The 26,344-nt window shown below is 37.1% G+C and overlaps 1 protein-coding gene across 1 annotated transcript in view; it reads right to left on the bottom strand.

Annotated features, from left to right (window-relative positions):
- Window positions 1-24,283, bottom strand: part of slc24a4b (solute carrier family 24 member 4b) — a gene marked incomplete at both ends in the record, with an annotated part of 41,608 nt that extends 17,325 nt beyond the window's left edge. Inside the window, 3 exons of the mRNA XM_081378241.1 lie at window positions 5,492-5,568; window positions 18,638-18,751; window positions 24,103-24,283. Coding sequence (XP_081234367.1) covers window positions 5,492-5,568; window positions 18,638-18,751; window positions 24,103-24,283 — 372 coding nt within the window. The remainder of the gene's footprint in view (window positions 1-5,491; window positions 5,569-18,637; window positions 18,752-24,102) is intronic.
- Between the last annotated feature and the right edge of the window lie 2,061 nt (window positions 24,284-26,344).

The following is a 26,344-nucleotide window of genomic DNA, read 5'->3' on the forward strand; positions in this document are numbered from 1 at the left end:
TCATTTTATACTTCAAGTATGTGAATGCTAATGCAATTAACTATGCAAGCTCGATTTTGTGCGTAAGTGTCAGCAATTCATTACATTACATCTACATTTAAGACACTTTTATCCAAAGCAAGTTAAAAATGAGGAACATCACAAGCAATGCTAAGTTTAAGCTATAAATGTTTTTCTTTTTGGCATGATTTGTGGTTTATGTGCTTTAAGTCACTCATAGCAGAGCAACAATTTGAAGTTAGTAAAAATTGGTTAAGCTGTCAATGTTTATCAGTATTTTTAACAATTAAAAACTGTTCATTAATTAAAATAAAGCTGAAAGATAATTAGATATAGGCTTGATATTAGATGTAACGTGAAAAATTGAAATATTGAAATAAAATGTGTTGAAAATGTACTAAAACTAAAGTAATAATAAATTAAAGCTAAATGGAAATATTATACAAAACAAGAAAATGACAAAAGCACATAATATTACAAAAAAATTAAGTGAAATAGAAAGCTGAAAATATCAAAATATTAATAAACAGTACTATTGTAGGCTATACACAATAGCTACTGATGTGTAGGCCTATATATACCTGTAAAATTATTTCACAGACGTGAAACTCTATCGCCCCTTTCAGTCTTTCAGTAGGCCTACTACGGTTTATTACCACCACAAAAATATTAGAGATTTATGATTCTAGATTTCGCTGCCGATACCGATAGCCAATCATCCAGAAACAAATAGCCTATAGATAGTTTGACCTCTCCAAAATAAACTATACAGGGGGGAATCCTCTCATTTTGGGACATTGCTATAATATTAGGGGTTAAAATTAACAACAGAGCTATTAGTGGAGCGGCTAAGTGCTTATGTTTGGCAGAATCGTTCAGTATATGATACAAGCGTGAAAATTGGCATGAGCAGTCTCCATGGGTCACTTGACAAGAAAATTGTTCGAGCCACTTGAAATTTCAAGATGGCGGCCATTTTTCAAGACATAATAACTACACTCAAATAAAAACTGAAATGTTTGCAACTCGGTTGTACATAGTTGTCTTCATGACATATTTATTCAAGCATACATATAATGAACAGTAAATAAGCTCTTCTCTACTGTTTTATATATATATATATATATATATATATATATATATATATATATAAACTGCTCAAAAAAATTAAAGGAACACTTTGAAAACACATTAGATCTCAATGGGGAAAAATATCATGCTGGATATATACTAATATGGACTGAGTAATGTGTTATGAACGAAAGGATGCCACATCGTTTGATGGAAATGAAAATGATCAACCTACAGAGGATTGAATTCAAAGACACCCCGGAAATCTAAGTGAAAAAATTATGCAGCAGGCTTGTCAATTTTGCTGAAATTTCATTGCAGCAACTCAAAATGGTACTCAGTAGTTTGTATGGCCCCCACGTGCTTGTATGCATGCCTGACAACGTCGGGGCATGCTCCTAATGAGACGACGGATGGTGTCCTGGGGTATTTCCTCCCAGATCTGGACCAGCGCATCACTGAGCTCCTGGACAGTCTGAGGTGCAACCAGGTGATGTCAGATGGACCGAAACACAATGTCCCAGAGGTGTTCTATTGGATGTAGGTCAGGTGAGCATGGTGGCCCTTCAATGGTATCATTCCTTCATCCTCCAGGAACTGCCTGCATGCTCTCGCCACATGAGGCCGGGCATTGTTGTGCACCAGGAGGAACCCAGGACCCACTGCACCAGCATAGGGTCTGACAATGGATCCAAGGATTTCATCCCGATACCTAATGGCAGTCAGGGTGGCATTGTCTAGCCTGCAGAGGTCTGTGCGTCCCTCCATGGATACGCCTCCTCAGACCATCACTGACCCACCACCAAACCGGTCATGCTGAACGATGTTACAGGCAGCATAACATTCTCCACGGCTTCTCCAGACCCTTTCCTGCCTGTCACGTGCTCAGGGTGAGCCTGCTCTCATTTGTGAAAACCACAGGGCACCAGTGGCGGACCTGCCAATTCTGGTGTTCAATGGGAAATGCCAATCGATCTCCCTGGTGCTGGGCAGTGAGCACAGGGCCCACTAGAGGACGTCGGGCCCTCAGGCCACCCTCATGAAGTCTGTTTCTGATTGTTTGGTCAGAGACATTCACACCAGTGGCCTGCTGGAGGTCATTTTGTAGGGCTCTGGCAGTGCTCATCATGTTCCTCCTCGCACAAAGGAGCAGATACCGGTCCTGCTGATGGGTTAAGGACCTTCTACGGCCCTGTCCAGCTCTCCTAGAGTAGTTGTCTTTCTTCCTGGAATCTCCTCCATGCTCTTGAGACTGTGCTGGGAGACACAGCAAACCTTCTGGCAATGGCACGTATTGATGAGCCATCCTGAAGGAGCTGGACTGCCTGCGCAACCTCTGTAGGGTCCAGGTATCGCCTCATGCTACCAGTAGTGACACTGACCCTAGCCAAATGCAAAACTGGTGAAAAACAGTCCAAAAAGATGAGTAGGGAAAAAATGTCAGTGGCCTCCACCTGTAAAACCATTCCTGTTTTGGGGGTTGTCTTACTGTTGCCCATCTAGTGCACCTGCTGTTAATGTCATTAACACTAAAGCAGCTGAAACTGATTACCAACCCCCTCTGTTACTTAACTGACCAGATCAATATCCCAGGAGTTTAACTGACTTGATGCTATTCTCTGATTAACAAGTGTTCCCTTTATTTTTTTGAGCAGTGTATATATATATATATATATATATATATATATATATATATATATATATATATATATATAACTATATAGCAAACTAACGAAATGTGAATGAACACTGGATAATTTTCCTGAAGTAAATAAGTGACACATTGTCCACAAGCTGTTTTATTAACATTTTTCGCGGTTGAAACTTGAAACTGATTAAGCGATTAAATGAGACATGTTTTATTTCAGTGAGCTGCATCTTTCAACATACCTTCTGATATCCATGCATGTTTTTAGAGATACAACTTGTATTAAAGTGGAAGTTTAAAGTGTATTAAAGTGGAAGACTAAAGTGGAAGTCAAATCAAGACTTCGCTTGAACTGATCTTCACGTGACATTTAAAAGCGTCGAAACGCCATTTATTGTTTGAATTTCGTGCTAAAATGGACAGAATTGGAAAGCTGATGGGCCTACTTTGTATCTTATGGAAAGTAGCAAAGCACAAAACTCACCTCTTTGCGATTATTGCATGCGATTAATAGTGTAGCGAACCTGGAAACCCTTTAACTACGTTTGATTCACAGTGTCAAATAGTTTTAACCTGCTTCTGTTTTTAACTGTTAATGCGTTATTGTCACGTTAACTTTCCCTAAATTCAACACAAGAGATATTTTCATCACACAGTAGTTGCAGTCTGAACGCGTTTTTCCGCACACTTTTGATTGACAGACATCTCTACTAATAACAATAAGCCTGTGTCACGCTTGCAATTCTGAACGTCAACTATTGACCCAATGTGTTTATTTTCATGTCTGTGAAATAGAGAACCATATGAGAGCAAACCTCTGAGCCATGAAAGCTTCCTCTGAGAGGCACACACAACTGTTCACTGCTGTTTATCATCTCTGTCAGGTCTTTCCTCCACTGAACCCGTTTCTCCTGTGAATGCACAATGTGTCCTTGCGCTCCAGGCCTGACTGCACACCTCTGGATCACATCTGGATTCACTGCAAACCCTTTCCTCATCGAGCTTAATGAGCCGCCCACCCAATAAAAGCTTCTATTTATCCACATTTTGAAGCCAAACTTAATGCAAGCAAATACCATGATGACCTTCAGACAGCATAATAACATGGGCCGTATACTCTTCCGTTATAACAGTTATTTAGACTAAAACATCACAGTTTACTTGTTCCACCTCTGTAATCAGACGTGCTGTTTTTAACTGGTCAAAAGTGATGTCCAGTCCAGGCTAGGAAAATTGGTATCTTTACCCTATATTCAAATACAGTATATATATATATATATATATATATATATATATATATATATATATATTTAAAAAAAAAGAATTAAGATTTTGTGAGTATATTGTGTAGTTGTGCTACATTTGTAATGCAAATTGTCCAAATTTTGGCCAGGCTGTCGAACAAAATAAATTATGAATGCATGCAAAAACAAGAAAGAACCAACAAAATATGAATAACTGATTATGTTGTATCAATGCTTTTTTTTATATAATGACACCTGTAATTTGTGGGGGGTTTTGGCCAAATAATTGTGTCAGAAAAATATTTAAAACAAGTTTAGTGTTTTGTTCCTCCCTCATCTTTAAAATATTTTTAAGAAAATATAAAATATATTCTGATGGTTTAATTGACTAAACACAAGCATCACTTTTGGCCACTACTGAATGTGCGATTTGACTGACAAAAGTAAAATTTTATTCCTGATTTGGTGAACTCCAAGTGAACATTTTAAATGTAGACAGTTTTCTTAAATTTTTCGTATAAATATGCCAATGATGCATTATCTAATTAAATATGCGCTAATTTGCATAAAGCTCCAGAACAGAAATCTGAACATTAGGTTTAAAATTTCAAAAGTTTCATTTTGTTGACATTAAAGGTTTTTAAGGAAGTGGATTTTGGATATATTTTTACAACTCTATATTATTATAGAAAATACTGTCAACAGCCAGAAAAAATAAATGTTCACCGTATTTTTTATAAAGTATCATTTTATATAATTCAGGCGAACGATGAATGAAGAAACCCTGCAGTAAAAACTTTCAGAAGATAAAGTTTGGTGCATGTAAATCTGCAGAAGTTTTAAATCTTGCGCTTTTTCAAGATATGTATTATAATTGAAATCTATATTGAAGTGCAATAAGACAACATAAATGCACATTTTGTATATTTTCTTTGTACGAGTCTTCAAGAAGTCATGTTAAGTAAGCTTGTGCATGAAAAAGCAACGACTTTGCCTTAAGAACTAGGCTACAGTAAATAAGCCATGAGAAGAAACATATAAACAACAGTGAAACTCACTAACATCCATCAATGACTTTTCACAAGCATTTAACTGACTGTTTAGACGTAAAAAGCATCGACCCCTTGATGAGAAATGATTTCACAGTGGCACAAAGCATCAATTATAGTTCAGCATTCCAGGCGGATTTCCATGATCAATCCCAGCCACAGGGGGCGCTAAAGGAAAACAGAAATCCCACACATCAATGCAGAATTCAGACCTGAGCATTAGCATTACAGCGTTACATAACCACAGCAGATTTTAATTGTGCTGCTCATGGGTGATGGACTTAAATCTAGTCATATTACCAGTAGATTAACCCACACAGTAAGATCCAGCTGAAACCAGCAAAGAGCTGCACGCTATTAAATCATATCATTACCATGACCAATTTCTCTTCTTTATTCCTTTACAAAACTTAAAATAAAATAAAATGACTAGTCAGTTGATGTTCTGAGGAAAGAGAGAGTCAAACTGATTTTCTTACCGCTATAATATGTAGCAGGACAGCGCCGCTCTTGCGTTCGGCATTGGTGAAAACATCATCTGGAAATTCACGGATGGCTGTAAAAAACACAAACACACACATTTACATTCATGCGTTTGATCCAAGGCTTGTTGTGGAGTTTGCTGGGGTGTTCTAGGTCAATGCTTCAGAAATCAGTTTTATTAAGAGAATTTCACGTGTGCCACGATTCAAAACAACTTATCTGGCCCTCATCTTTTATCTAACAAACCTGGAGGAATTCATAACTTATTCATGAATGTTGGTGATGCATAAACAGAGGAGAGATTTCCAGCTCGCAGCGAGACGGACTGGAGAAAGAAGACAGATAAATGCCATCAAAAATGACTAACTCAGAGACGAGAGAGAGATAAACACGGGCTGGAAGGTTTTCTGCATTCGGGCGGGTTTGAAAGGCCACTTTTGACGGCATGTTTGCATTGGTTGTCCTCTTCACATCTTTTGTGGTTTCCAAACATATCATTGATATCTGAGGTTACAGAAATGATTCGTTCAGTCTGAGCCGTAAGTGCAAATGTGTGTGTGTGTGTGTGTGTGTGTGTGTGTGTGTGTGTGTGTGTACTCAAGCAGGGAAGATAGACAGAATATCACGGATTGAGTATCGTACTGCATACTGTACAGTATATACTGTAAACTATGCATTGTTTTCACATGACGTCAATATGTTGCACGTGTAATCCAGTGGATGCGGTCCAGTTATAATTTTTTTAAAATTGCAGTTATTCTTCATTTTCAATTAGATTCTATGTAACATACACAACAGAGCGCACCGATGACACACTGTATCCCACAATGCAATGCACCTTCCTTTTTCAGTGTGACAAATGAACAGGAAATAAAACATTTCTAGCATCTTTTGACTCATATTTGATCAGGCTACTGTTTAAAATGTTTAGAAATGTATGTTTATAATGTTTATATTGTATGAGTTTTGTCTTACCTACTACTAAACAACAACAACAACAACAGTGCAAAACACCGCAGTACGCTTATTCCATTCTGAACATTTACATGCACATATATGCAATTGGCAGATGCTTTTAACTAAAGGTAGACTGAAGAAAAATTGGTGTAGGATTTACTTGGAAACAATTTTTATTCAGAAATTGTTAGTAAATTGTAAACAAAAACTGAGATCCACTAAATAAATAAACTGAGATAAAATAAATAGAATAAATAAATAAATGACAAAACTGATATGCAAAAATGAAATAAAAATAAATAAACAGCTATAGGAATGACAACACAGATGCACAGAATAAGTAAATAAATGACAAAACTGAGATGCACAGAATTAATAAATAATAAATAAATGACAACACTGAGATGCACAGAATAAATAATTGTTAAATAAATAAACAATAAAACTAAAATGCACAGAATTAATAAATAATAAATAAATAAATGACAAAACTGATGCACAGAATAAGTAAATAAATAAACTGAGATACACAAAATAAATAAAATAAATGAAAACACTGAGATGCACAGAATAAATAATTATTAAACAAATAAACATCCAAACTGAGATGCACAATATAAATTAATAAATGACAAAACATATAAATAAATAAATATATAAAAAAATATATATATAAATAAATAAATAAATCAATAGCTACAGTAATGACAAAAAATAAATGCAGAGAATAAATAAATAAAAAAGAGAACTGAGCTGCACAGTATAAATAAATAAATAAATCTCATTGATATTGTTTCAAGGTCAAGTTGAGTCCATTGCACTGTGGGATACCGCACTGTTCTCTGGTTGTGTGCTGAACAGTACAGTGGGTCATTCAGATACTCAGTGCATTCACATACACTGCACAATAAACACGCTTCTGCAAAAAGTATTATAGCAGCACGCTATTCCCACCACGGGGATAATCCTGATAATGCAGCAGGACGTCATTATAAATGCCAAAACATGCGAAAGCAGCCCGGCCCTCGCCATGAGTCAACGCTGTGCTCAGCCGGCTCTAAGAATAGCAGAGAGTCGACTCCTGCACAGGTGAAGGTGACTTTAATGCTCCATTTCACCACACACGCTCTCACTGTAGTTTTACACTGCGTCTGAAGGGGAACACATCGATATTCCTGGTCTGAAAACACCAAGGGATGCAGTGATTAGAGCTTCATCTTAAATGATCAATGAATCCTTCGTCCGTCTGTTTTCACACATCTACAACCGTGCTGAACAGAGTACTGTGATTATGTTAATGTGATTAAGCTCGTAATTAGAGTAACAATAATCACGGTGAGATCCAGAAACGGAACAGCTTTACAGGACAAGGCGTCATGTGTTTTTTTAGGAGCATGTCCGGCAAAACAAAGGACAGCAAGTGCCCTTGAACCAGTGAACATTTGCCATTTAAAGCAAGCTAATGAAAGCACTAGTGTTGTGGGTTGGTGTATCGCGAGTGAAAAGCAAGAACAATGGCAGAAAACAACCACTTTTCATAGCAAATGATTGAAGAATACCAAGCATGTAAAGAGAATTGAAAGAGGCGTTCAAAATGCAAACTACAACTCTATTCTTTCTATTTCTGCAGTATATAGTGCTTATAAAAGTGCACTAGCAATTAAAAAATTAGGGGCTGATACGATTATGCACACCAGAATGCATTGATTTGATCAAAAATACAGTAAATTACAATATTATTACAATTTAAAATAACTGTTTTCTATTTGAATATATGTTCAAATGTAATTTATTCCTGTTTTACTCCAGTCTTCAGTGTCACATGATCCTTCAGAAATCATTCTAATATGATGATTTGATCAAGAAACATGGTGATCAATTTTTTTCAGGATTCGTTAATGAATAGAGTTCAAAACAACAGAATTTATGTGAAATAGAAACCTTTTGTAACTTTATAAATGCTTTTACTGTCATTTTGATACATTTAATGTGTCCTCGCTGAATAAAAGAATTAATTTCTTTCAAAAAAAAACAAAAAAAAATGTACTGACCCCCAAACTTTTGATAATGGGAAATTGAATTGTGTTCACAATATCATCTTTAAACAATATTAAACACTGTGTGAATTGAGTTATGTCACTAAATCAAGCATTTAAAAAAACAGCTTAATTTTATGCAGCAAAAAGTGTCACTGCAGATTCACGTGATGAGTGAAGAACATGCTTTGAGTGTTTTCTGGACTGTAATAAACACTCATCAGAGTCTGTGTTTCTCTCAGTTCTTCATGTGTGTCTCCTGAGACTCAGACTCATCTGTGTTCATCACGCCGTGTTCACAATGGGTCAGTGTGGACGCGCGTTTGTCCATTGTGTCGTGGTTAACGTGCCTCGCTCGCTCACGGACGTTTGGCCACAGTGTTCTGGCTCATTGCGTCTCACAAGATTACAATCATCGCAGGCAATTTTGCTAAGCGTGAATATACCGTCTGAGCATGCTGGGAAGATCGCGTCAGCTTCCAGTAATGTGAAGATAAGTGTCCTACACATGACCATATGCTGAGCGAGAGCCAAAGATAAGGAGGAACATGCACTTAAACACAGCATTCGAGATGAATCAGTGCCATGACCTTGGGCATTTCTTTAGCAATAATTAGTGATCAATATCCCTAAACCTGGTTCTGTAACTCTTTCTATTATAAATATCCCAAAAAAAGCATTTAACTCAATGGGTTTGTAAGTGCAATTCAAGTCTGGTCTGAAAATCAACATGTAACTTGATGATTTGCAGCATCGTTCATAACAATGAAGTTTAAAAGGATGAATTTTACATGCTGTCATGTTACAATATAATGCAATTAACTTCTAATCCTGTAGTCTTTCAAAAGTATTTGCGTGTTGCGTAAGCGAGATCAGTAGATGGGACATCTGTTGCAGACTCATGTGTGAACCGACACAAGCTCTTTACAAAATCAAAAGGCTTACGGAGAAAACAGAACCGCATCTGCACAGATAACAGAATGAGCTCGCAGTGCTGGACGCTTAATGAATGCACTTGCAAAAATACACCCAGAAAATGCTATATACAGTAAGATGAAATGTACATTTATTGTAAAATTATAATATTTTGTTTTAATATGTAATATATGCAAAATATAATATTACATAATACTGTATATATAATTCATAAATTAAAAAAGAAACTATACAATAAATAATAATATATAAGATGTATATATATGAAAATAGAAATTCTAAATGAAATGATACTAATAATGATATTAACCATAATTGTATTATTATATAATTAAACTTGTAATCAATCATTAATTAGTTTAAATTAAAATTAAAAAAATATTATTAATTATGCAATTATTATTTATTTTAATTATGTAATAGAATTTTTATTTTTATATATTTCTTCATCATATTATTATTACTATTATGTATAATTATTAGGGCTGTCAAAAGATTAATCGCGATTAATCGCATTCAAAATAAAAGTTTGTGTTTAAATAATATATGTGTGTGTACTCTGTATAATTAAATTTGTATATATAAATACACACACATGCTTGTATATATTTAAGAAAAATGTGTAATTTATATATTAAAAAATATATTTATATATAATATAAATTATATATAAATATATACAGTATATGTATGCAAATATTTCTTAAATATATACATGCATGTGTGTGTATTTATATATACAAAATAATTATACAGAGTACACACACATATATTATGTAAACACAAACTTTTATTTTGGATGCGATTAATCGCGATTAATCTTTTGACAGCCCTAATTATTATATTATATTATATTATATTATATTATATTATATTATATTATATTATATTATATTATATTATATTATATTATATTATATTATATTATATTATATTATCCATAATTTACATGTTCATGAATTATATTAGACCTCTTTACAAATGAACTGATGTCCTTATAAAGAAGCAAGGCTTTAAATATTCACAATCCATATGTTTTAAGTATTATTTTAATACCATATAAGTATAAATAATAAAGCTCAGGTTTAATACAAAAATGTCCACAGAGCACTGTGTGTGTGTGTGTGTGTGTGTGTGTGTGTGTGTGTGTGTGTGTGTGTGTGTGCGTGCGTGCGTGCGTGCGCGCGCGTGCGTGTGTGTGTGTGTGTGTGTGTCTGTGTGTAGTGTGAATCCAGTGAACTTTGAGTGTCATCAGCAGAAGAGGCCAGTGCAGAGAAATCAAACGGCTCAAGTGTGTAATGAACTAAATAGTGAATAGAGCAGAGAGAGAGAGAGAGAGAGAGGGAGAGAGAGAGGGAGAGAGAGAGAGAGAGAAGAATGACTCAGCTTAATTCACAAATGATCTAGAACTTATTCATATAATACAAGTTAGAACCACATAAATCTAGATTATTTTACAAACTAAAAATAATTCTAGAACCATAACATAAATTAATAATAATTGTAACTAAAAAAGGTTTTAATTATTCTTAATCAGGGGACAGGCAGCTAGCGGATAGTGAGGAGATGTTTGCTGGATGTGACAAAAAATGTTTCAGCCTAAAAAATGCGTGACATCGCTTAGAGCACCTTTAAACAATGACAATGTTGTTATTTTGAAAAGTGGTTTGCACTGCTTTAACCACTTAAGTGGAGTTATGAAGCTCAGCTCCAGGCCTACAGTATAAAACAGTGCAGTGCTAGAATATAACAAATCATAAATTAAACAACATTTGCCTCATTAATATTCATGAGCTTAGTACATTCACTGAAGCTCGCGTGTTTAAGTGCAATGCACATATAAGCAAGTGATTAAATACGGTCTCAACACACTTAGTATGAAATAAAGTATAAATTCGAGAGATTTTCAACGTTACACTGTCAGTGCACTAAAAACCCTTTTCCAAGAAGTTTCGTCTCTAAATTAATCAGATAAACTCACTAATGAACAAGTCCAGAGCCATTCCTAGTATAAATGCACATAATCTGTGCTCTGAAATGTCTGACGGTGGGGGTTAAAGGACACACAGTTGCTCTGAGCTCAGACTGATGACTCCAGGCTTTGTGACGCTGACTCATCACTGACCGGTACCAGAACAACTGCCCTCAGTCTCATCGCAAACGAAATGTGTTTCTCTTTTTCTGTGAAACCAACTTTTTAGGCCAAAAGCAGCTTGTTAAATGTGCAGAGTATATCCACACAGCCCTGACTTACATAACACAGAGCAAACATCCCCACTGAGAGAAAATACATCATTTCATAACACAAATCTGCATACAGGACCATAAGACTTATTACATGACTCGAATGCCATATCACTTCACACTCTCTGTAACCATGATTTACATTATTATACATCCACGTCTACCTAGGAATACGTCGCCTATCACTGTATGGTCACTGTGATTTTGCCAAGTAAGAATCCAGTTCCTGGATCAACATATTTTGCTGATCCTGGAACATTTCAGAACAAAAATGTAATCCTAACCCTATCCTTACCCCTAAACCTAACATAACCCATTACTTATGAGGGAAATAATGGGTGAATAACACTGATGTAGAAGCACCCAACCCTGGTTGTAAGTCTAAACTTGACATAAACTAGATTTGATTGGTTGTTTGGTTCACTTTGATTGGCAAAGATGTTGATCCAGGAACATGTTGTACTTGACGAAATCCACCATCACTGTATACATATATAAGCTCCTTCAGTATCAACAGCTATCGCGTTTCTCAGGAGCGAATTACCCTCCTCCCTCCCCAGCTCCACCTCTCGTCAGTCAGGATTTGGCATTTTGATTCCCCTCAAATCTAGAATCGAATGTTGTACATTAAAATATTGACATATCTGCAATAAATTCTTATTGGTTCTGTTCTGTTTACCCTATTGCTGCTCTTATCCATGCTAGGCTGCCCAGAACAGAACCATACCGCCAATCCTAACTATATGCTAATGGTCATTCGTATTTGACGATAGTGGTCTGGACAGAAATAAAATACTACTTCATTTGCCCCTTATGCCCATATATACACACTCACCGGTCACTTTATTAGATACACTTGCTAGTACTGGTTAGACCCGCTTTTGTCTTCAAAACTACCTTAATTGTTCGTGTCAGAGATTCATAGGGTGCTGGAAACATTCCTCAGAGATTTTGGTCCATATTTTCATGAAAGTTGCTGCAGATTTGTCGTCTGAACATCCATAATGTGAATCTCCCATTCCTCCAGATCTCAAATCTGCTCTATTGGACTGAGATCTGGAGCCATTTGAGTTTAGAGACTCACTGTCATGATCAAGTAAACAGTTTGAGATGATTTGAGCTTTGTGATGTTTGTGTTATCCTGCTAGAAGTATCCATCAGAAGATGATTCACTGTGGTCATAAAGAGATGGACACGGTCAGCAACAATACTCAGGTCGTCTGTGGCGTTTATTGGTACTAAGAGCCCAAAGTGTGTCAATAAACACCCATTACAGCATCAGCACCTGAACCACTGATACAAGACAGATCATCCATGCTTTCATGTTGTTTTCACCTAATTCTGGCCCAAACATCTGAATGACAGCAGAACTCCAGACTAATCAGACCAGGCAACGTTCTTACAATCTTCTTGCACCACGTAAATGAACATTACATTTACACTTGATATTGTACATTAGACATTTAAAATTCCTTAGAAATCACTCGAAAGACCCTAGCAACATGATACAAAGCTTAGCAACAACACACGCATGGGCAAAAAGCATCGAATTTGATATTAAAGCTGCATTGTCCTAGACGACATAAAACAAGAAAATGAGGCCATGAAGAAGGTGAAGAAGAGAGAAACAGGATCTCATCGCCTTTTGCACTACATGCTGAAGAAGAGAAGGAAAGAGTAAACTGTAATCTTCAGAGATTACAAGATTTCCAGCTTGTAATCTTGTCAACTGGCACACTGCAACTCAGATTGAAAACTTAGTGGCAAAAGTACGAGGTGAGAAAGGCAAACGGAGAGCTGCAGATTCAGAGGTGCGCCGTCACTGGAGTTTCACAGATAAGCGTTTTTATTTCAGAAATATGTCGACTGGAAGGAAAATCCTGAGTTACTTGAAGCCAGCTTCTCCTGTTCTCTTTGCTGGATGATTGAACAGTCAAAAAAGTATTAAAAATTCAAAAGTTTAAATGTTAAAAATAGCTGACCTGGAGCTCACGTACAGACAATGAACCGCAAGTCATGAACAAAACGTGACTCTTGCTCTAACCTCAAAATCTTCTTTATTAGCATTAAAGGCTGAAGAACCTTTTTTTTTTATTGCACAAAAATGTCTTTGCAGTGGAAAAATGTTCTTTATTTTATTAAAGGGGTGGTGTAATGCCCTTTTCACAAGATAAAAATAAGTCTCTGATGTCCCCAGAGTGTGTGTGAAGTTTTAGCTCAAAATACCCCACAGATATTTTTATATAGCATGTTAAAGTTGTCACTTTCTGTTGGTGAGCAAAAACGCAGTTGTGTGTCTTTTCCTTTAAATGCAAATGAGCTGCTGCTCCCGGCGCAGAGGGCGGAGCTTCAAGAGCTGCACTCACACAGACATGCACTGAACATTGTTCAAACCGAAGTCAGAAAGATGGAGAGACTCAGGAAGCAGTGAAAACATGTAGACAACATTTCTGAATGGTTAGTTGATGAATTTATGTAGCTTATGTGTAGTTATCTTCTAGTCATTGATTAGCATATTCTGTCTTGATAATCTATAAATCACGTTCCCGGAGGCGGGGTTTATGTAAATTCTAGGGTTGGTGATGTCACTAACCCGGAAGGAATGTGGTGTAGTCTCTACCAGCCGTTTGTTGTAGTCCTTAAAAAGCGATTTCTTTAAAAGCAAATATCTCCCTTTGCTTTGAATTTTGAGCGTTGTAACTTTGCAGATGTTGTTTATGCTCAAACAGCAACATTACACACTAACTAAAGTTTGAAAAGTGAAATCATATTCAACCACCCCTTTAAAATGTTCTTCACACTAAGAAAAAAAATACTTTAATTCATAAACAATTTTTGTTATTCTGGTTGAAACTCTTTTCACATCCTGATAGCAATCAATAATAGAAGTCTACATATTAAAATCCCCCTGTAGTCAATAATTGTATCACTTAAAACTCATCTTTGATCACCAAAATTACATCTTTAAAAGTTTTTTCCTTCATACCTTAAAATAGCTTGAGTGTAACTCGACACCCTTGCCTCATTTAGTATACGCAGTTCTATGAATATGCAAATGAGCCCCGCCTCCACTCACTCACAGCCGCTCAGCGATCCACTCGTTGACGATCACACGTTGATCTGATTGGTTACAAGGTAGTTTGTGACGTCAGAAACACCAGCGATTTCAAAGCGTGTTTTTGAGACTGTCTTTGGTTCACTGCAGTTTTAAGGAGAAAATACTCAGCAATGGTGTCGACTTATGAATTTACACATGGTAAAGCACATTAAAAACACCACATAGACATATAAACAAGATTAAAAGCTTGATTTTCACCACAGGGGGACTTAAAAGCATGTACTTACAGTATATCTCAGACTCGGATTTACACTACCAACACTATCAATGCCGAATTGAATCTGCAGCACTTCCGAGCTCTGTAAGTTGTTTACATTCATTATAGTTGTAATGTTATGTGCATCGAGACATGAGGTAATTTAATGCCTCTCATCTCTGTTGTACACGTTCATGTGTTTTGAAGGAAGCGTGGCTTTAGAGACGCTCTGAAGTAAGGGTGGGATCTAATGCTTTCAAAGCTGAACTGATTGCTGAAAAGTTCTTCATTGAACCAAAAATGGTTCTTCTATGGCATCACTGTGAAAACATTGATTTTTAAAGAGTGCTAGTTGCATTTTTATGATTATTAAGGATCATGTTGTTATCTTAGCAACATACTAATGCCAAACTCAGTTGTTAGAATCAGTTGTGAGGAGCAAAACATTGCTGTCTCACATGCAACAGTCACCGTCTGATACAGTTTTATGTTTATGCCAAACTGAATGTTTGAATCTGAAAGAATATGTCACATTTAAACTACCACTAAGGCCCTGTTTACAACTATTAAGATGTGTTTTGGTCAATCGGAGCACAAGTGGACGACGCTAAATACAGGGTTGTAAAACGGTTTGAGCTAGTCGGATTGCTTTCGTAGTGTAAACGCTCATGAGGTCGAATGTGTTCAAACAGCCACAAAAGACCGTCTCCTCTCCTCTTACTGACCTGATGTATAAATATTATGAAAAGAGCTCTAGCCAGACGGGATTTAAACTCTGTCGGCTGAAGACTCAAGTTTGGTTTGAAGATGAAAAACGTGCCAAACACAATGTTCTTTCTCCATTCCTGGTGTCTAACACACACTCACAGCATTCGGCTGGTCTTGAGGCTGTCAGAGCAGAAACTAAAGCTGATGCTCTCCGTGTGTTTTTCTCTTTTCTCTGGTCATGTTCATATGTAAATTGCGTGAGCTTATTTTGTCCATTAGATCGAAAGATCTGAAAAAACCCACACATTCATCCGCCCATAGACCCTCCGTTCAAAGAAATCAGGACAGAAGTGGATGGAAGTGGACAAAAGAGACGGATTAAAACACCAGATGTAAACGGGGCCTAACACAGGTCAAATGACTTGAATATGCTTGGAAATGCTTGAATATGCTTGGAAATGCTTGAATATGCTTGAAAATGCTTGAATACGCTTGAAATGAAGTTCCACAGTCATAAAGACGAGCGACATCAAACACCTCAGTGCAGATTCGCTTATAAATTATGCCTGACTTAAAATGTAGAAAGCTGAACAAACAGAACATCCACAGCTAAAATTAGATATTTAATTTGGGTTTCGAAAGAATTTAATGAGAACAACCGCAGTCGGAATAACAGCCGTAAGTCCGGGAAAGAGTGCACTCCGAAGAAAACGAGTGTCAGCTAAACGCAGGCCTTTCTCTCCGGCCCAAAGCTGATTAAAACTTCCACAAGTGAACAGCAAAGTCACATTAAACCTTAAATCTCACTAGAGTTACAAAAACAGCCTGACGTGGAGTTAAAATCTCGTCAAAGCTCTTACTGCACACTTTAACGCACTTCTGTGAAGTTTTCCATCTGCTGATTAACCAAAAACTGAAGATAATTCCTGGTGGGTCATTAGTGGCGTCTCAAAGAACCTAAATGTTGAAAATTAGCATGTGTGCTAAAACACCCTAGCAAATGCATATGGTCAAAAAATACAGTCCTAAAAGCTCAGTCCAACAGCTCTGGCACATCATTACAATCATCTACACACTTATGATCCATACAAAAAGAGAAAAATGGGGAACTGAACAAACTGAAAACACTGAGGTTGTAAAATGGCAGCCATTATGAATCACTGAATCATTTTAAAACTACAATTTATTATGCATTAGTGTTCAACCACTTTTTCCGTGACGTTGGTTCCAGAAGTATTTTTCCCATAGGGATTTTAAAAAAGCATTATAAGTCATGAACCAAACCAAGCAGCTACAAGGTGAATCACAACACTACAAACGTTGATTTGAAGCAAAACACAGTTTTTACACGACTGTGAGCTTTAATGAGGGAAAGAACTACAATCCCATGAAGCATTGAGAATGACATAATTTAATTAAAGGGGTGGTTGAATATGATTTCACTTTTTTAACTTTAGTTAGTGTGTAATGTTGCTGTTTGATCATAAACAACATCTGCAAAGTTACAACGCTCAAAGTTCAAAGCAAAGGGAGATATTTGCTTTTAAAGAAATAGTTTTTTAAGGACTACAACAAACGGCTGGTAGAGACTACACGACTACACAACACGATAAAGCGTTGTCGGGAAACTCAATTCGCGTATCTACCCCGAATTGATAAAATTAAATAAAATTCTGTATTAAAAATTATAAGGAAACGGCAGTACTTTGTTTAGGCTTGGTTTGTAGGGAATTCCAAACCTGCGCACATATATTAAAATGCACATAACTATAGAACCAATTCTTAATGCGCATGTGAACGCCATCAGCGTTTCTCACAGGTTCGTGTTTAAAGTCTGTGTAGAGAGAATTGTGTCGTCTGAGCAGCCCCTAATTTAATAACAAATGATCTTTGCGACGGAAGCGAATCAATCAAATCTAACTTTAGCTGGAAAATAACTTTATTAAAGAACCGCTATAAAGCCAAAATAATCTGTTACCTTAAATTATACGTTTATCTCTGTAAAGCTGCTTTGAAACAATCTACATTGCGCTATATAAATGAAGATGACTTGACTTGACTTGACATTCCTCCCGGGTTAGTGACATCACTAACCCTATAATTTACATAAACCCCGCCCCCAGAACACGATTTATAGATTATCATGACAGAATATGCTAATCAATGACTAGTAGAAGATAACTACACATAAGCTACATAAATTCATCAACTAACCATTCAGAAAGTTCCTGGTGCTTCTACATGTTGTCACTTCTTCTTGAGTCTCTCCATCATTGTCTGACTCTGATTTGAACATAAAAGGCTAAAAGTTTTTGAAATTTTCAGTGCGTGTCTGTGTGAGCGCAAGCTGTCGAAGCTCCGCCCCCTGTGCCGGGAGCAGCAGCTCATTTGCATTTAAAGAAACAGACACAAAAACTGTGCGTTTTTACTCACCCTCAAAAATTGACAACTTTAACATGCTATATAAAAATATCTGTGGGGTATTTTGAGCTAAAACTTCACACACACACTCTGGGGACATCAGAGACTTATTTTACATCTTGTGAAAAGGGCATTTTACCACCCCTTTAAAAGCCATTGAGAAATATAAAACTATTCATTTAAAGATGTTTATTACATCTACAGAAACAATATATTTTAAGTTATGTCAATTTATGATTATATAAATATTTAACAGCATAGATTGACACAAATACATCATTTGCATAGCCTTGTAAAAACTTTTGATGCAATTTGCTTTCTGCAACTCTCCAATTGGTGTAATTTTCTATTTAGCATCATGGGTAATGTAGTTTTCATGAATTCCACTGTTAAACTGTATTTTTAAGCATTTAAGTATTTTATATCACCAAACCTTCACGCCCAGATTATTTGTTTTAGCAAGAGATGTAAAGAATGCGATCTGCTCTCCGAAGGCATTTGTTCAGAGATGATAATGTCACCTCACCTGGCTCTGTGCAGTTTTTCTCCTCCGTCACATTATCAGGCGTCGATGACATCAGCCGTCGCCCCCAGTGGTCATGTGATTCCATATGAGACTCCTCCACAATCATGCCATGACCTAGAAAAACAAAACATCGGTCAAATCACTGCACAACGAAGAAAAAAAGATATATGGTTTTGGAACAACATGATAAATGGTTAGGTTTTCATTTTTGGGTGAACTATCCCTTTAAATAGCACATTTAAGACTATAACTCTCAAAAATAAGGAGCTACTTTTATCATATGTTTGATTATGATATGAAAAAGTAGTCTAGGAACTGAACATAATGACTTGTTTAAATCTTTTCTGATGTGGTAAACTATATTTTTTACATGTATCAAATTGTATTTTTAGAAATATATTATTCATATTAATTTAAATATTAACCATGAATAAATATACAAATTAACTATTAGATTAAACTAGTATATAGCGCTTTATACAGCAGCTTAGCATTAATAAACAGGAAAATAATGTTGTAAAATTCATCAGTTATGAAACAAATTCAATTGTAGCTGTAAAGCTGCTCTTCAGAAAACAATTTAGTTCAATGTTGATTCAATGTTGCAAAGTTCATCAATTATGAAATGAGTTTAATTCAGCAATAAAAAGCTCTACAGAAGACAATAGTGTCATTAACTCAATGTTAATTCAATTTGGTTCAATAACAGTATTGATGTTGCAAAGTAAGCATCATTTTTCTTCATATTTTATTCTCATCTCTTAGTGTCAGTGCAGTTGAATCAATAATATTATTGAATTCACACCAAAAAATTGCCAGTAGCACAGAAATGTATTGTCAACACTGTTCTGTGATTCATCAAGAAAATATCTTAGAAACTGAAAAGTTCTAGCATAACTAAATCCCACAGCTTTATTAAAGAGAGACGCTGCCAGGAAGAATTAATTCACACGCAATCGCTCTCTCACTAATGCATTCATATAAATGTAATCTTTACTGTGTCTGTACTTTATCTGGATCTGATTTAGAACGAGCAGAAATCTGTGAGAAATATAACGACCAAAAGACAAAAGAACTGGTCAAAATAAGCTGTTGTATCAAATGCCTTAACATTATGATTAATATTATAACTGTGGACAAGAAAACCCGCGTTTGAGACTCGGCTCGAGGTTCGGCTCGTCATCAGTGACTAGTCGACGTCTTATAATCGACTTTATTCACATAAATGTAGACTTAAACAAATCTGAAGTCGCTCGTATTAACCTTATATATGATTTATATTATTTTAAATACTAACCATAAATATTAAATATTGTTTCTACCACCATCAGAATAGAATTATACACTGCTGAATTCAACACGCAAGCTACTATGTAGCCCCGCCCCTTTTCAGCGCGGTGCTCGTTGTCTTTTGTCTTCCGGCCTATATTTTCACAGCTATCTTGCGTATTATGAATGAACGGCTCGTTTTAAAATCTTCCCGGTTGACTGATATTTGTTAAGACATCTGCTTAAAACATTACAATCCTTGTGATAACTTTCGTTAACTTTACATTAAGTAAATCCACTTCAAAAGCTAATTACTCCTGGACAGCAATGCCATAGAAATATACAGAGTGACCGCAAAACCGGAAGTTCAAAGACAATATTCTGAAGATGGCGGCGCCCTCGTTTCTCTGGCGCATAAGGACTATACAGGCCTAGAGAGCTGAACCTCATTGGCTTCAAAGTATTTGAGTGACAGCACAGAATCCTGCATGATCCCGCCCACTGAATGTTCATTTTTCAGGCATAGAGCAATAACGCAGAAAACATTTTTTTCTAATGTGCTCCGCGATAATATAAATGAATCATTTTCTTTTCTGAATGAGGGAGCGGCGCCGGCAGCGTTTGCTCCACGGCAGGTTTTTGGTTCAATCACAGGGTGTCAATTAAACTAAACCGGCCTAAATTCAGCCCAAAACGACTGTCCTGAAATGCTGATGAGACACTCATGGACTACCTGACTAGCTCCAGGACAAAGCCGTTTCACAAAAGAACTCAATCTCAGAGCTCTGGAACAGTTCAGAACAATCATGCAAATAAAAGAGAGCGTTTTCACTTTCCCACCTTGTTTTGATAGGGAAAAAATAAAACATAAAATGAGGAAAAATAGGGACAAATGAGAGTGACAGTATTGCTTTTCTTTTCTCCTCAAGCTACAAGAGGAAAACAGGATCTGCCTGATTCAAAAGGGAGGGCTGCATATATTCCCTCTGTCTTTGATCTTTCGTTCCTGAACCATTATAAAGGCACTGAGTCTGACGTTCACACACAAACACACACACATGCTTTCAAGTTATTGTCAAGAACTGACATTCATGTTTCTGACGGTAAACGTCGTGCGTCGAAACAGATTTACTATTGTCTGTACGGTATCAGTGCAGAATAATCTTTTAAGCTTCTTGTTTTTACTGTAATTAACGTCTTTGTGTTTGATGCAGAAGGCTTACATTTAATTTGAGCATTACTTTTCAGTGTGAGCCACAGGCATGAGTGATACCTCAGATCGAGCGGCTTGTTTGCGCTTGTCTAGATCAGACTTTTCACTCGGTGGATGATAGACATGCAGACGAAACCCTTCCTGAAGGAGGGATCCGAGTCACATCGAGACATTTGAGGGTTTTGACTTGGATCATTAAGCAGAAATCACCCAGAACATCTGCATAACAACACCCTGGCAAACACCACATTACGGCGGTGAATTATGCATGCACATTTGGACAATTGTAATGATTTTTTAACCAGATTTGGAAGACTGCTATAAAAGATTCAGATGAATAAATCTTTCATGAAATCTGAACACTCGTGTGTCTGTGAACACAAGATCAGCCCAGGACACACTGTGTGACGCCATTCACCGTGCAACACTTCACTTTACAGAGGCAAACAAGTGGACGAGAAGTCGAATTATTTACAATTTACAGTACAAACAGGAACTGATTGTTTTCTTAATTAAAATTAAATTAATGAAACATTCTCAGACTGCTGTCCTAACAGTGATGTGCTCACGTCACTTCTTAATGAACAAATGTTAACTTTTTCGGGGGGGGGGAATCAATTGTTCTGTAAAATACTTGCTGTAACAGCAAAATTCTTTGTTATAATAAATACAAACGGGAAAACAGGGTTAAACGGGATCTATTATGCTCTTTTACAAAGTCTTGATTTTGTTTTTGGGCTCTACTAGAATAGGCTTTCATGCTTGATTGTTTTTTTTACATTTTGTTGCGGCTCCTCTCTTCACAGTCTGTCAGTAACGCTCTAAGGGTGCGTTTCTCACACAACACTGTAACTCGCTGTTTAACTACCACTGAAGCAAAGTTGAAGAAATCAAGCTAGTCACAAGACTGTATTGTCGCAAATTGGTCGTTCAACCACGTTGGTTAATGATGTCACACAGGAGTGGAGTAATAACTACTTTTAATGAATCTGTTTGAGATCGAATATACACTAGATGTTTAGCTATAAATTACAGACATGACATCTGAGGACTATTTCTCATTTTTCTCAGTTATTTTGCTTTATTTCCAGATTCAATCATAGGCTCATTCACGTTCACACATGTGCACTCTTCAAAAACTACACTTTAAATCTCTCGACAAACTAAAAGACGTAAATGACATTTGTATGTATTCTAAATAAAAGACACAGATTTTACTGAATGTCAGCTTGCTTATTTTGCTCAAGATGAGGATTTATTGAGTCCACATGTCATGCAAACTAGAAACTACTCTTCTAACCACAGGTCGGCGCTGTCGTTCCAAACACACACTTTGCGATGCTGTTTGCGAATGTTCATTGGAACTGTGGTTTCGAGAAAAACCGACTCGTTGAACTATCCTGATAACGACTGATGAAAACTTGCAACCATAGTTGACTAACGATGCTTTCTGGAAACGCATCCCTGTTTAGTTCCTGTCTCTATGAAGCCCCTCCTTCTGAAAAGCACACTGTGCTCTGATTGGTCGGCTGGATCAGTGTGTTGTGATTGGTCAAGCGCTTCAAGTGTGTTTAGGAAATGTCCCGCCCCTTACCATAACCGCCAGTTTAACACACTACTAACTAACTCAACCAGGCCCCAACCCTTTATTCTGCGTATGAATTATTTAAATGAGGAATATTGTGACGTGTTTGTTCCCAGAAAGAAACTCAAGACTACAATGGAGGCGTTTCAGGAGTTCAGAAACACTGACACTGACATAGAGAATAACTCCCGCTGGAGGGACTTGTGCTCAACACACTATACACATTACATACTAAAGAAAGATGAACATGGGGAAAAACATAATATGTCCTCTTTAAGGTAATTCAAGATACACATTAAAATGTTTAAAGCTATTATAACTAAAATCATTTTAAACTTTCTTTAAATCATGCCATGGGAAATATGCTATTCTATTCTATTCTATTTCACGTGTGCAAGATACATGACGGTTATATAAATAAAGCATGATTTGCTTTGATCAGTTCAGTGTTATGCACGTGCGGTTCAGTTCATATGGTGATGTTTTAGGTCATCAGAGGAATGTGACTTTCATTCGCCCCAAAACAGCAACACTGCTCCCTTGACACGCATCTCTGGTCATAAAACACAAATCACCAGAAAAGAATAGTGCATTCAAAATCTAACCATGTGTGCATAACGGACCCAACACACCGTCTCCGCACACTGCGGCATACGAGACAGAGCAACACACACACACACACATTTAAAACCTAGACTCGACTACCTACACATATTATGTGCATAAACGCCGTTTAGAAGGGCAGCCCTGGTGTGGTGACCTGATAAGAACAGGTGCATCTGCCTCAAATACATCTCACAGCACACACACATCACAGAATAATAGATACTCATTTAAAATATATTTATGATGCACAGACAGGACAATGCCGCTAATGCATCTCACAGAACTGAGAAACATATCTACACAATGATAAGGACAGCTGTCCATTTAATATATTTCTTTATAATGTCACGCAGATTGAATTTCTGACATAATCTGGAAATAATGGGATCAAATCAATTTAGAAAATCCCAGTAACACGCTTAATTTAATTAATATTTATAATTCTAGATAAAATAATAATAAATAACCCATGCTTTTTGTAGTTAATTCTTGGTTATTAATGGCACTAATTTATGACAGAATTCATGCTGTAACATCGATGTGTTTACTCTTAAGATAAATATAGAATTGCATTAATAGTTCAGTATAGAGTGAACAATAAAAAGGGAACGCATTAAGCAATGTTTTAAGAAATGTTGTTTAAACTGTCAATCAAAAGCTGTTCTGACACTGAACACTTCTTATATTCCCATTTATGAATCGCACTGAAGCAATATGGGCAGATGATTGACCCTCTGTCACATTTCTCCCGCACTACACGGGGTTTGATTGACAGGTTCCGCTCGGACTCACCTGTCCTGGTCAGGATGGTGGACATGCCCCACGCCACGAACAGAACACTGCAGACCAAACACACCTGCGCCAGCAGCATCTCCCTCCTCTTGCGCACTCTGAACATCTTGGCGATGATGGATTTCTTGGAGACCGCGGTCATGGTGTGGTCCTGATGCTGCTCCTGATCCGCGCTGGTCATCGTCGAGCACTGATGGAGAGACGTGTAGAGAGAGCGCGATCAGAGGTCTGGATCCAGATACAGAAAACCCCAGCCTTCACTGTCCCAGATCCCTGCTCTCCTCAGATTCCTCCCCGCCGCATTGCAACAACACTGGGAACGTTACATTCCTGCATGCATGCATCCTGCAGCGTCGCGTGCGTCTGTCGTGAAGCGCGCGTGTGGAAATAGCATCGGTCTCGGCTCTCAGGTGATGTCCTTCAGTCCCTCTGCTTGTGAAAGCGTTCCTGCTCTACCCATCTGAACGTCGGGAACTTTGCGCTCCTCCGGTGTCCACCCGAGACACGTGACGCGCTGCGATCCGGTGCATTCACGGGGATCCGACGCGTCACGGCTCCTATATAGGCTACCGAGAGAGTGAGGGCATTTAACACTCACATGTTATCATGTGCATGCATACTTTCATTAATGCACTTGAATTAATGCAAATGAACAAAAAAAAAAAATATATTAATTTGCTATGTATGTGTGTATTGCAATTATTATTAATATTATAGTGTCGCTGATTATAAAGTTCTAAAAAGCTGTTCATTTCGAACATTCCTGAATAAACAGTTCCAAAAGTAGCGTATAAGTAAACACAAACATAATTTGAGTATGAGTGCGTTTATAAATCCATAAAAAAATGCAGTCGTAAATTTATATACTGTAGGCCTTCATTCACTAATACACGTCCGGTCCAAGTGAGTTATAATAATCATAAATGTTTCTTGATCATCAAATCATCATATTAGAGTGATTTCTGAAGGATCATGTGACTCTGAAGACTGGAGTAATGATGCTGAAAATTCAGCTTTGATCACAGGAATAAATTACATTTTAACATATTCACATAGAAAATAGTTATTTAAATGATAATTATATTTCACAATATCACTGTTTTTACTGTATTTCTGTTTAAAGAAATGCAGCCTTGGTGAGCAGAAGAGACTTATTTTAAAAACATCTTACAGACCCTGAACCTTTGAACAGTTAGCCTACTTAAAACTAGTTATGTAATTTACAACATTCATGTAAGCTTATACACCTAAAAGAAAAATCTTTGGTTAAATACACTCAAAGTGTCACATTAAGAATGAGTGACAGTAAGGTCATACATGAATGTGAGTGTGTCTGATTCCTTCTCAAAGCAAACATGGTCATAAGTGTGTGTGTGTGTGTGTGTGTGTGTGTGTGTGTGTGTGTGTGTGTGTGTGTGTGTGTGTGTGTGTGTGTGTGTGTGTGTTCACTGATAGATAGTGTGTGTTTGTACAGCATGTTGTTGCCTTGAAGGTCAAATGATTGTTTCAGACATGCATGGCTCTTCATCTAGAGTCTAGACATATGAAATCTGCACGGCTGCATCAACAGTGTCATACTTCAGATTGTCACATGGCATTTATGAGCCTATAAATAAAACAGCATTAACCATTTGTGCAACACACGTTTGCACAGATATCCGAATTGCTACAAACTAGTCCTAACAAAAAATTTAAAGAAGTGATTTGTTTCATGTTTTATTGGGACTTTCCATACATGATTTTTATACTGGACAAACTGTATATTCTTTCTCCTTACACTAACCCGACCCCTAAACCTGCATCATCCACACACACACACACACACACACACACACACACACACACACACACACACACACACACACACACACACACACACACACACACACACACACACACTAACCCGACCCCTAAACCTGCATCATACACACACACACACTTACACTAACCCGGCCCCTAAACCTGCCCATCACAAACACACACACTAACCTGACCCCTAAACCTGCCCATCACACACACACACACACACACACACACACACATACACTAACCCGACCCCTAAACCTGCATCATACACACACACACACACTTACACTAACCCGGCCCCTAAACCTGCCCATCACAAACACACACACTAACCTGACCCCTAAACCTGCCCATCACACACACACACACACACACACACACACACACACACACACACACACACTAACCCGACCCCTAAACCTGCCCATCACAAACA

The sequence above is a fragment of the Scardinius erythrophthalmus genome, assembly GCF_964197995.2.
Source record: "Scardinius erythrophthalmus genome assembly, chromosome: 11".
Classification (NCBI taxonomy): Eukaryota; Metazoa; Chordata; class Actinopteri; order Cypriniformes; family Leuciscidae; genus Scardinius; species Scardinius erythrophthalmus.